Source organism: Geotrypetes seraphini, chromosome 6, assembly GCF_902459505.1.
Source record: "Geotrypetes seraphini chromosome 6, aGeoSer1.1, whole genome shotgun sequence".
Taxonomy (NCBI): Eukaryota; Metazoa; Chordata; class Amphibia; order Gymnophiona; family Dermophiidae; genus Geotrypetes; species Geotrypetes seraphini.
Genome location: NC_047089.1, coordinates 243,238,094 through 243,251,300, shown reverse-complemented (window position 1 = coordinate 243,251,300; position 13,207 = coordinate 243,238,094). Strand labels below are relative to the sequence as shown.

The 13,207-nt window shown below is 44.8% G+C and overlaps 1 protein-coding gene across 2 annotated transcripts in view; it reads left to right on the top strand.

Annotated features, from left to right (window-relative positions):
• BEND2 (BEN domain containing 2) overlaps window positions 1–13,207 on the top strand; it is a 62,575-nt gene that overhangs the window by 21,935 nt on the left and 27,433 nt on the right. For both annotated transcript variants that reach the window (XM_033950404.1, XM_033950403.1), the window contains 2 exons: window positions 4,217–4,291; window positions 4,463–4,537. In XM_033950404.1, the coding sequence (XP_033806295.1) occupies window positions 4,217–4,291; window positions 4,463–4,537 (150 nt within the window). The remainder of the gene's footprint in view (window positions 1–4,216; window positions 4,292–4,462; window positions 4,538–13,207) is intronic.

The window sequence follows — 13,207 nt, the reverse complement described above, 5'->3', positions numbered from 1 at the left end:
ACAGCATTCTAAACAGAGTGTCTGAGGGAGCCCCAATCATCTGGTCTGGAAGGCCTTCCACAAGGAGACATACACAGAAGTTAAACTGTTTCAAGAGGCTCTATAAGTTTGGATCTTAACCCCAGCTATTTCTTGCATTTTTTGGAGCCAGCCCTGTACAGGGGCAGAATCGGGAGACGCCCAATAGTGGAACAAGGTCTTCTTAATCAAAAGAATGGCTGTGTGTGAAAATTTCTGATAGGGAGTAGATAGTCCCAGCTGTTCCCACTGACTCTTATCGCCAAGGAGAAATGTAGAATAATCCCAGGGTATGGAGCGACCGATGATCTGCTCCAAAATAGGCAGTGCCTGTCTCCACAATGTTGGCTTAGAACAGTGGTCTCAAACTCAAACACTTTAGAGGGCCTCAGAAAAAATAGTTAATGTCTTATTAAAGAAATGAGTTTTGTAAGATGTAAAACTCTTTATAGCTTATAAATATTTCCTTTTGGCTAAGTCTTAATAATAATATTGTCATTTATAGCTAAAGAGATATATGATCAAGAAACGGTTTTATTTTACTTTTGTGATTATGATAAACATACTGAGGGCCTCAAAATAGTACCTGGCGGACCATGAGTTTGAGACCACTGGCTTAGAACATTCCAAAAGTGAGTGTGTATACTTGTCCACCGCCTTCAAATACTTTGTGTAGAGGCCACTCTCCCAAAGTCCCATTGCTGTTCCCCATTCTCTGGAAGCATATTTTGATGTCTCATCATTTAGAATTCTGGTACAATCCCTTATACTGAGCCAACTTGATTACTGTAATATCGCCTATCTGGCAATTTCCCAGAAGAATATGCGGCGATTACAACTGGTGCAAAAATGCGGCGGTCAGGCTGATTTTGGGGTTGAAGAAGTTCGATCACGTAACTCCTTCCTACCGACTTCTGCATTGGCTGCCGATGGAGGCCCATGTGAAGTTTAAGTTTGGATGTTTTTGCTTTAAGATACTATTCGGTTTAGCCCCTAAATATATAACTGACCTTTTCTCTTCCTCAACCAGTGGACATAAGAAAAGCACATACTTGAATTTTGTTTCTCCACCGGTTAGAGGATGTAAATTTAAAAGACATCATCAACATCTTTTCTCACATCAGGGAGCATTATGGGGTAAAGATCTGGAACAACTACTTAGGCTTGCTAATACTTATGGGGAATTTAGGAGACACCTAAAACATATCTGTTCCTGAAGAACTTAGATAGCTGATTTGTACAATCTTATTCCACAATAACTGATCTCTAGAGCTGTTAGTCACTAGCTTTTAACTTTGTTAGTTCTACTCAATTTGTAGCATTTTTAATCATTGTAAACCGCATAGAACTTCACGGTCCTGCGGTATATAAACTGTTAGTATTACTATTATTATAATGTTGGGTTTCCCTTAGACCAGACATGGGCAACTCCAGTCCTCAAGGGCCGGAATCCAATCGGGTTTTCAGGATTTCCCCAATGAATATGCACGAGATCTATTTGCAAGCACTGCTTTCAATGCATAGTCATTGGGGAAATCCTGAAAACCCGATTGGATTCCGGCCCTCGAGGACCGGAGTGGCCCGTGTCTGCCTTAGACCCAAAGAACTTCCCATAGTGTGAAGGTTATGGAATAACTGTAGAAACAGAGAGGGATCATAGCTGGTACCCAGCCCGTAATGGGATCCAGAGGAATCTCCATTTTCAGCAATCTGTACCATGTGGATAGGTGATTACTTGCAGGGGACAGTTTGAACAACTGAGCGTCTAGAGGGCCCTATCCCAACACCTCACCCCACTTAGCCCAAAGAGAACTGTAATAGTGTTGAATTTGCAAATACGCCCAGAACCGAGAAGTAGGAATTTGCCATTTATCCTGAAGTTGCTTAAACACAGTCCTGAAAACAGGCATGTCCAATTTCTGGGGAGAAATTCCCGTCCTCCACCAGAAACGGAGAGGCCTCCGAAGATTTACATAGCCTCCTCCACCACGTCCAAGCATTTCGAAGAGGTAGCAGAAAGTGGATTTTGTGGAGAAAACCTGGTACCTGACTCCTCCTCATATGAATCGGATTTCTAAGAGAGTAGGGGGGTCCTCCAGCTCTCTAACCATCCAGCTGGCAGGAATTTCGGTTGACCAGTGATGGCCTCAAAAATAATCCTCTTCAGGGCAGCAATATTGTACACTTCCCCCTCCCCATTCGTGGGTTCGGCAACTGCGATTTCACATATTCGTGATTTTTTGGGGAGGGGGAAAAAGAAAAAAACTCACAGTTTAGCCTTCATCCTGGCCTTACCTGGTGGTCTAGCGGGCTTTCGGGGCAGGAACGATCTTCCTACACTCCTGCCCCATGTAGATAGCCAATAGGAAATGGCTGTGAGGAGTTCCTGTCGTAATCTCGAGAGACTACGGGAACTCACGGCAGCTATTTCCTATTGGCGATCTGCACGGGGTAGGAGCGTAGGAAGATCGCTCCTGCCCCGAAAGCCCGCTAGACTACCAGGTAAGGCCGGGATGCCGGGGGGAAGGCAGGAGGGAGGCGGGGGTAGGTCAGAGCCGGACCAGAAGATATTCGCAGTATTTCACCATTCGCGGTCTGGCTCTGCCCCTATCCCTGCGAATCCGGAGGGAGAAGTGTATAGGCAAATATCTGGCTTTACTGAATTTTAATCTGGAGGGGGGAGATATTGAGGTTTGATTTTTAAATACTTCTACTTACATCAGTGTATCACAAACTTTGTGCCGCAAGATGCCAGTTAGGAGGAGAGGCACTGGCTGACCACCTACAGACGTGCTTTTCATGGCGAGAGGCATGTCCTGTAGGCAGTCAGCAGGTGCCGGTGCCTCTCCTGCTCCAGCACCCCCCACTGGCTGCTCAGGGCCCCATATGGAGGGCCTTTTGCGCCTGCGCAGATGATGACATGATGTCGACATCCGGCATTTCCGGGTGCCCTCCAGCCACAGTGTTTACTGTGCCGCCAGGTAAAAATGTTTGTGGGGCACTGACTTGTATTCATAACCCTTCTTTGGGTCCAGTCCTTCAAGGAAAAACACCATTTAAAATAGAGGTGTAGCTGTTCTGATTTGCAGCAAACCTTTTAGTTGTAAAAATAATTACATTCCATAAAAAAGGGGGAAACTTAGGAATAAGACTGACGGAGAGCAAAAGAGCAGTATCTTAGATGAATATATGGAAATGTGTGGTGAATTGTGGGAGGGTGTGGTGCTGTGGTTAGAGCTACAGCCTCGGCAGCCTGAGGTTGTGGGTTCAAATCCCCATGCTGCTCCTTGTGACCCTGGGCAAGTCACTTAATCCCCCATTGCCCCAGGTACATTAGATAGAGGGTGAGCCTGCTGGGACACAGAGGGAAAAATGCATGAGTGCCTGAATAATTTGTAATCCACATAGAATTGTAGGATATGCGGAATATAAATTATAAAAAAAGAATAGATATAGATTAGAGATATGTGCTTTTCAGATGCATCGTAAAAGTATTATGTGTCCCTTTTAGTATGTATTATATCTCATTTGAATTTCAGTGCTGCTAATAAGTGTAATTTTGAACTGGGTCATGGTAGTCCTGTTAAGTTTGTTTTATTGATTTTGACATTACTTCTTTTGTTGTATTTGGATTTATAGTTGGTCTTTCTACTACTGTGCTGTTAACAAAATTGTAGCTTTTATGTTGAATTATACCTGCTGTGCATTGCCTTAGGTGAATCTCTTCATAAAGGTGATTAATAAATCTCAATAAATGTTATGAATAGTCTAGTCCAAGGGTGTCCAACCTTGTGACTTCTCTGGGCCGCATTGGCTGAAAAAAAATTTCTGGGGCTGCACAAACACGCAAACGCTGCAGCAAGACAGAGGAGGGAGCCGGCAAGACGGTAAACACCCGGGGGCAGCAGAGGAAAACACTGCATTGCCCTTGACCGGGGCCGCACAAAATACTTCACGGGGCCGCAGGTTGGACACCCCTGGTCTAGTCGGTATTAAAGTTTGGTGCATTTCTGTGAAAGAAAGTTACTCATTTAATTAGTTGCATAGTAAGGTCGCATGAGCCGGGAGGTTAATCTGCTTCCTCTACTAGACACGATGTATTTTTCTGCTGTATTGTGTGCAAATTGTGAGTATGTATTCAGAGTCCTGTATTCAGGAGCTGTTATATTAGTATGTGTTTAACTTGGTCTCTGTACAGGTGACGACGGCCAGAGAACCTGAGTATGAAGATACCAACAGTGTGCTCTATGAATATGAGCCAGACTACGAGTGTGTAAGTTAAATTCTGGGCACGGCATTTCATAAATTGTGTCATAGAAATCATTAGAAGTTCAACTTTTACTTTTACCTCTTACTTTAACGGAAGGTCCTAATTGTAAAGCGCTGTAATCCTGGTGTCGAGAAAATGTAAAGAAAATATATATATTTTTTCCATACTTCTTAGGGCAGTGTGGTATCTGAAGCTTCCTATTCAGGAGATCAACAGAGAATACTTACAGAAGTTCTGAACTACTGTCAGGTACTAATTTCTTTTCTTTGAGCCACAATTAATTCAGAAATAACAAAAAGATCCCATTGTTCAAAGCATAAAGTGTAAAAAAAGGGAGGAGAAGGATCTCAAAAACCTGCTTGGTGACGGAGGGGGGCGGGGGGGGGGGTGGAAATAAACCTCAGCTAAGTCTGACAAGCTTCCAAGTTTCATTCATTGATCCTGAAAAACCTCCCCCTTCCTTTTTTATTCTATTTTTTTATATTTATTCCGATTCTTTCATTCTTTTTAATATTAATTTGTATAAAATCTTCTCCACTGAAGCCTAGTAATCGCATGCAGGAGCCTATGTGAACTCTTAAGAATGCCAGCAATTCTGGCGAAATGGGTCCTTTTGGGCTGTGACTGCCTGCTACATTTGAGTTAAGTAAATTTTAAGATACATTGAACAGTAATTTAAATGAATATAGTTTTAAGAGAAGATTCAGTGGAGAAGATTTTATAAAAATTAATATTAAAAGGAAGAAAATCATCATAAATATAAGAGATATAGTATAAATAAGGAAGGGGTAGCAGTGTTCTCCCCAGAAATTTTTTCCAGCTGGGTGGCATGAAAAAGTAGCCGGGTGGGGTGGGGAAATTTGATAGTGGAGAAAATTAAGGGCTCCTTTTACAAAGGTGTGTTAGGGCCTTAACACAGGAATAGTGTGCGCTAAAATGCCCCGTGTGCTAGCCGCTACTGCCTCCTCTTGAGCAGCTGGTAGTTTTTCAGGTAGTGGACGCTAATCTGGTGCATGCGCTAAAAATGCTAGCGTACCTTTGTAAAAGGAACCCTAAATGTGTACTATTTTTACTAGTTAATTATTATTGTTTTCCAATGCTCAATATGACTTCCTTTTTTAAGGTTTGACACTTGTGCCAGAATATTTTTACTAAATTTAAGAAGTATCCAATTCTAGAAGCAAATAATTAGATATGCGCCCTCTTTAAAATGGTATAGAGGTTTATAAAGGGAAATGCGTTAATGAAGTCATTAGGTTCAATCTAGCCATTTATTTCTGCATTAATTTAAACAACTAAAAAAAAAAGATAAATATAGCTCATCCAGTCATAAAAGAAACAGCTCTACAGCACCTCTAATAATGTTTTGATCACTAGGTTCCTTCCTGAGGTCTCACTGAGGATATGAAATAGATGCAATCCCCACTTCCAGACCTCTTCCACATAATTTATGGAGAGGTGTTACTGAGCCTTGAAGGAGACCTGTGTGATTGCACTACAGCAAAATAATAAAGTAGCAGATTAAGATCAAAGTGAGAGCTAGGGCAAAACAGTTTAGGTAAAGATTCAGGTAATAATTAGCAATGTATTAAAAATATTTTATTTTTATTTGCTTATAATGTCATTTGAAAGCTGCTTGTTAATGTGTGTGGTGGTAGTGGGGGGACAACGCCCACGTCAACAGTAAAGTAAGAATAGGGTCATTAAATCCTGTGGCGTACCTAGTATATATAACAGCCAGTGCTGATCATTTTTTTTAAACCCTTCTCTATATAAAAAAGATATTTTTAGTAATAATCCATGAGTCACACAACAAGGGTGCACCTAGAAAAAGGCAGCATCTTAAACACTGCAGTGAGCACTAAAACACCAACACACACATTGTAAAACTAAAGCCAGATCCTGCACAGTCAATTGATCCTGTACAGTCATTGCTAACAGAAAGCCATGTCCTTTTTATACACACAGAACACAGATACACCCTCGCCCAATATGGAATAATCACAAACTAAAAATAGAAATATGTAGACAAAAGTTAAACTGAACTGCCAAGAAACCAGACTCTGCATACAATGCAACACCATAGAAAGAGTGACACATGTCCCCTATTACTGTGCAAAATATAAAGACAGTAGATGTAAATTTGAAAAAACTGATATATAACAATCACCACTTTACAAATTAACAAATAGAAATAAAACAAATAATGAGAAATAAGAAAATACAATTTTATTGGACTAATCCATTTTTCAATTAGCTTTCAGAGACCAAATCTTTCTTCAAGACAGTACAGTATAAAGCTGTTATGGTATCCTGTCCTGACCTGAGGAAAGGGGTTTAGTCTCAAAAAACTACCTTATTTCCATTTCCTATGTATAAACTTTAATCAATAGTTACAATACTACTTGATTCCACGTAGAGCACAAATTTTTTTTTCTACCTTTTGTCATTTCTGCTTTAATCATCTTCTCTTCACTCTCTTCTTTCTATTCAACGTTTGTCCTCACTCCCTTCCATGCAACATCTGTCATCTCTCTTTGCCCCTTCCACCCAGCCTCTGCCCTCTCGCTCTCTACCCCTTCCATCTACTGTCCACCCTCTCTCTGACCCTTGCATCCACTGTCCACCCTCTCTGACCTTCCTTTCCTATGACAGTCCATCCCTGGTATTTCCATCTAGGGCAAGAACATGTACAGGAAAAAGATCTTTAAGGAACAACTTTGTTTGATACCAAAAAGAGACCCAAGAAAAATATAGTTAGTCACTCGTCCCCCAAAACACCACAAAAAATATGTATTTTGTGCATGACATGCATAGTGACAACACACAAACCTCGCGGACTGGGTAAAACGAGGATCTTGCAGCCCAATGAACCTCGTGGATCTCTACCTCACATCCTTAAAAATTTGCTTACCTTAAGGGTGAGCGGGAACTGTGAGGTCTGCGGGTATTAAAATGCCCTGCAGACCCCATGCCACAGAAATGTGCGAGGTCTGTGGGATCCGGGCAATCCTTATTTTACCTAATCCCAGAGCAATTTTTTAAGCTGTTTATCCAGATGCTGTTTCCAGAAAAGGAAGGTTTAAATCTATGGGAATACTTATTTTCTTGGATGACTTTTTCAAAGAGAAAGTGCTCAGTGCTCTTAGTTTCATGATGGATGTGGTGACCAGTTATCAAAGAGAAAGCACCCACAAACTTTTCATTGGCCTGAAGTTTTGAAAAGAGCCAGAGAAAACTCGATTTCTGTCATGGAACTACAACTCTGCCTTCTTGCAGGACTTGGAAACAGCAGCCGTGCACATAGCCCCGTTTGCGCGATCATTAACTCATACCAACATATGTGCACAATGCACAGCATGAAAATCCCTGCACTTCAAAATCATATCATCGTAGGAGCTTCAAGTAGCAGCTCTCATCTGATGATTTGCCAAGATTTTTTCCCTGTATTGTAAGGGATAGGATTTTTTTTTTTCTAAACCCACAAAAAAAACACCTCTCTTCTGAGCTGCACACCTTAAGCACTGCAGTTCAAATAGCAAACAGCACTGGAACCCAGTGAGAAAGCACGGTTACTTACCGTAACAGGTGTTATCCAGGGACAGCAGGCAGATATTCTTGACTGATGGGTGACGGCACCGACGGAGCCCCGGTACGGACAATTTTAGAGTGATTGCACTCTAAGAACTTTAGAAAGTTCTAGCTAGGCCGCACCGCGCGTGCGCCTTCCCGCCCGACAGAGGCGCGCGGTCCCCAGTTAGGATAAGCCAGCTAAGAAGCCAACCCGGGGAGGTGGGAGGGACGCAAGAATATCTGCCTGCTGTCCCTGGATAACACCTGTTACGGTAAGTAACCGTGCTTTATCCCAGGACAAGCAGGCAGCATATTCTTGACTGATGGGTGACCTCCAAGCTAACAAAAAGAGGGATGGAGGGAAGGTTGGCCATTAGGAAAACAAATTTTGTAAAACAGATTGGCCGAAGTGTCCATCCCGTCTGGAGAATGCATCCAGACAATAGTGAGATGTAAAAGTATGAACTGAGGACCAAGTAGCAGCCTTGCAGATTTCCTCAATAGGAGTGGAACGGAGGAAAGCTACAGACGCTGCCATAGCTCTAATCTTGTGGCGCGTGACAGAACCTTCCAGTGTCAGGCCCGACTGAGCATAACAGAATGAAACGCAAGCAGCAAGCCAATTGGACAGGGTGCGTTTAGATACAGGATGACCCAACTTGTTAGGATCAAAGGACAAAAAGAGTTGAGGAGATGATCTGTGAGGTTTGGTGCGATCAAGATAGTAAGCCAGAGCACGTTTACAATCCAAGGTATGCAAAGCCTGTTCACCTGGATTAGAATGAGGCTTTGGGAAAAAAACAGGTAGAACGATGGATTGGTTAAGATGAAACTCAGACACAACCTTAGGAAGGAATTTTGGATGTGTACGGAGGACGACCTTATCATGGTGAAAAACAGTGAAAGGTGGATCAGCCACCAGTGCATGGAGCTCACTGACCCTCCTGGCAGAAGTGAGAGCTATAAGAAAGACCACTTTCCAAGTTAGAAATTTAAAATGCGTTGTGGCCAAAGGCTCGAAAGGAGGCTTCATTAACGCAGAAAGAACCACATTAAGATCCCATACAACAGGAGGGGCCTTAAGAGGTGGCTTCACATTGAAAAGGCCCTTCATGAACCTTGAAACCAAGGGATGAGCTGAGAGGGGTTTTCCATGAATCGGCTCATGAAAAGCTGCAATAGCACTAAGGTGAACTCTTATCGAAGAGGATTTAAGACCAGAGTCAGATAAGGACAAAAGATAGTCCAACACCAGTCCCACTGCTGTAGATATGGGATTATGGTGATGTAACAGGCACCAGGAAGAAAACCGAGACCACTTTTGTTGGTAACATTGAAGAGTAGACGGTTTCCTGGAGGCATCAATAATAGAACGGACAGGCTGAGAAAGGAGAGCGTGAGCCGAAGTCAGCCCGAGAGATACCAAGCTGTCAGGTGCAGAGACTGTAAGCTGGGATGAAGTAGAATTTGCTGATGCTGTGTAAGTAGTGAAGGAAACAGTGGAAGAGGTATGGGTTCCCTGGAACTGAGTTGAAGCAGAAGGGAGAACCAATGCTGTCTGGGCCACCGTGGAGCGATGAGAATCATGGTGGCTTGTTCCCTCTTGAGCTTGAATAATGTGCGCAGCATGAGCGGAAGAGGAGGGAATGCATAAAGGAAGAGATTGGTCCAATCCAGGAGAAATGCATCGGGTTCCAGACGGTGAGGAGAGTAAAGTCTGGAGCAAAACAGGGGCAGTTGATGGTTGTGGGGAGCTGCAAAAAGATCCACTTGAGGTGTGCCCCATTGAGAGAAGATGGACTGGAGAGTCGAGGGGTCGAGAGTCCATTCGTGAGGTTGAAGAATTCTGCTGAGATTGTCTGCTAAGCAATTCTGTTCCCCTTGGATGTAGACTGCCTTCAGGAATAGGTGACGAGCAGTCGCCCAGGTCCAAATCCTTTGAGCTTCCTGACACAAGGGACGGGATCCCGTCCCTCCCTGTTTGTTGATGTAGTACATTGCCACTTGGTTGTCTGTGCAAATGAGTAGTACCTGAGGAAAGAGAAGATGTTGAAAAGCTTTGAGGGCGTAAAACATCGCTATGAGTTCCAGGAAATTGATGTGGTGGTTCTTTTCCTGGGCGGTCCAAAACCCCTGAGTTTGGAACTCGTTCAAGTGAGCTCCCCATGCATAGGGGGAGGAATCCGTGGTGATGACCAGTTGATGAGGAGGTAGATGGAACAGCAGACCTCTGGATAGATTTGAGGATGTCAACCACCAAAGAAGCGACTGTCGAAGAGACGAGGTCACAGATATGAGTTGTGAACAAGGATCCGTCGCTTGGGACCACTGGGTCGCTAAGGTCCATTGAGGAGTACGTAGGTGGAGACGTGCGAAGGGTGTGACATGTACTGTGGAGGCCATGTGTCCCAAGAGCACCATCATGTGATTTGCAGAGATGGAAGTTTGCTGGAACACCTGCTGACAGAGATAAAGGATGGTGTGAAGGCGGTTTGGAGGAAGAAACGCCCTCATCCGAATAATATCCAGAATGGCTCCAATGAATTGAAGTCGCTGAGTTGGAATGAGGTGCGACTTGGGTAGATTGATTTCGAACCCCAACAGTCGAAGGAAGTGAATGGTCTGATTGGTGGCAATCTGAACGGCCAGAGGAGAATGAGCCTTGATGAGCCAGTCGTCCAGATAAGGGAAGACTTGAAAGTTTGTGGGAGCGGAGATAAGCTGCGACCACAATCAGACATTTGGTGAATACCCTGGGAGAGGAGGCTAGGCTGAAGGGTAACACCTTGTATTGGTAATGATGTTGGTTGACAAGGAAGCAAAGATATTGTCTGGACATCAGATGAATTGGGATGTGAGTATACGCCTCCTTGAGATCGAGGGAACATAGCCAGTCTTCCTGAGAGAGAAGAGGGTATAGGGTGGCAAGAGATAACATCTTGAACTTCTCCTTGACCAGACATTTGTTGAGATCCCTGAGATCTAAAATTGGTCTGAGATCTCCGGTCTTTTTGGGTACGAGAAAGTACCGGGAATAAAATCCCAGGCCTTGCTGGTCTTGAGGAACTGGTTCGATGGCATTGAGAAGAAGGAGGGATTGAACCTCCTGAGCAAGGAGGAGGGACTGAGCCTTGTTGGAAGCAGACTCTTTTGGCAGACTTAATGGTGGAGGAGTCTGAAAGTTTAGGGAGTAGCCGTGGGCGATGATAGCAAGAACCCACTGGTCGGAGGTGATTGCTTCCCAGCGAGAAAGAAAAACATGGAGTCGACCTCCTATGGGCTGAGGTAGAGGACAGGAGGGAGGAAGACTGGCAATGCCCTGGAGAAGAGAGTCAAAAGGGCTGTGTCGGCTTAGGTTGAGGAGCAGGCTTTACAGTAGGCTGTTGTTGCTGACGGGCCTGTTGCTGTTGTTGACGCTGTCTGCGAGGTTGAGGGGGATGAGGCTGAGCCGGTCGAGCAGAAAACCTCCTTTGATATGAAGATTGTTGCCTGAATGGACGAGGAGGAGGAGGTTTCTTCTTGTTTTTCAACAAGGTGTCCCACCTAGTTTCATGGGCGGAGAGCTTTTGTGTGGTGGTATCCATGGACTCCCCAAATAGCTCATCCCCTAGGCAGGGCGCATTGGCAAGTCGGTCCTGGTGATTTACATCCAGGTCTGAGACACGTAGCCATGCCAACCTTCTCATTGCCACAGACATAGCAGTAGCCCGTGATGTCAGTTCAAAAGTATCATAAATTGAACAGACCATAAACTTTCTGAGTTGCAAAAGACTAGAGGTACATTGCTGAAAAGCAGGAAGTTTACGGTCCGGAATATACTTTTGAAAAGAGGTCACCTGTTGAATGAGATGCTTCAGGTAAAAAGAGAAGTGGAATGCGTAATTACCTGAACGGTTGGCCAACATCGCATTTTGGTAAAGGCGTTTCCCAAATTTATCCATGGCCTTTCCTTCTCTGCCAGGAGGGACAGAGGCGTATACACTAGCTCCTGCAGATTTTTTCAGGGTTGACTCCACCAGCAGAGATTCATGGGGAAGTTGGTGTTTGTCAAATCCTGGAATTGGAATCACTTTATAAAGAGATTCCAGTTTTCTTGGGGCTCCTGGAATCATCAAAGGAGTTTCCAGATTCTTATAAAAAGTTTCCCTCAAGATGTCATGGAGGGGCAACTTCAAAAACTCTTTAGGAGGTTGGTCAAAATCCAAAGCATCCAGAAATGCCTTGGATTTTTTAGAGTCAGACTCTAAAGGAATAGAAAGGGTGTCTGACATCTCCTTTAAAAATTTGGTGAAGGAGGAGTGCTCTGGCTTAGCAGCAGGATCCTGCACCGATGGATCATCCTCATCAGATGAATAATCTTCCTCGGTACCGAGGGGATCATCCGAGTCGTCCCACAAGTCAGGGTCCCGTACCGATTGGAAACGGCCCTGGGAAAGTGGAGTAGATGTTTCAGTATGCTTAGTCTTGCGTACCGATTTCCCTGAACGGGTGGAGACGGTACCTGGGGAGTGTAGTACGGTACGGGGTTCAGAGAACGGTACCGGGTCAGAAACCGTAGGAGTAGTACGCCGCTTCGGTTCCACTGACGGAACAGGCATGGATAGAGATTTGTGCGGTGCCGATAAAGTCGATGTCAATAAAAGAGGCTGATCGACAGTCGGCACCGAAGGCTCAGTCGGTACCGATACTGGAAGGTTCGGAGTCAACAGAGCCGGGAGCAAATGTTGGAGTTGCTCCTTAAGCTGGACCTGGAGGATAGAGGCAATGCGCTCATCCAACGTTGGTCCCGTTGGCACCGGTACCGGTTTTTTCTTGCTCGGTACCTTCGGTGCCGCTCGACGCTCGGGTGAAGTCGATGCCGATGACGAGGCAGTGACTTCAATGGGAGCGGAGCGCTTACGGGGCCGGCGCTCAGTCTGCAGGACTTGGCTCACTGCATGCTCGACTGGCGGGCCTAGAACAGTAGGGGAAGGCTTCTTAGCCGGCTTACCTACAGGAGTCGACACCGGCGATGTATCTTGCGGTGCCGAGACAGTCGGAGTCGATTTGGAGGAAGTCGTCGACGTCGATACCGGTGTAACTTCCATAGCGGTACCGAAAAGGATCCGCTGTTGAATTTGACGATTTTTTAACGTTCTTTTTTGTAAAGAACTACAGTGGGTGCAGGTTTCAGCCCTATGGTCCGGACCCAGACACTGGAGGCACCACTTGTGCGGGTCGGAGAGGGAGATAGGGCGTGCACACCGCTGACACTTTTTGAAACCCGGTGACGGGGGCATGAAGGGAAAAACTGCTGTAGCAAAATCGAAGCCCGAGGCTTCGATGGTGCCAACAGGCCCCGCCGGG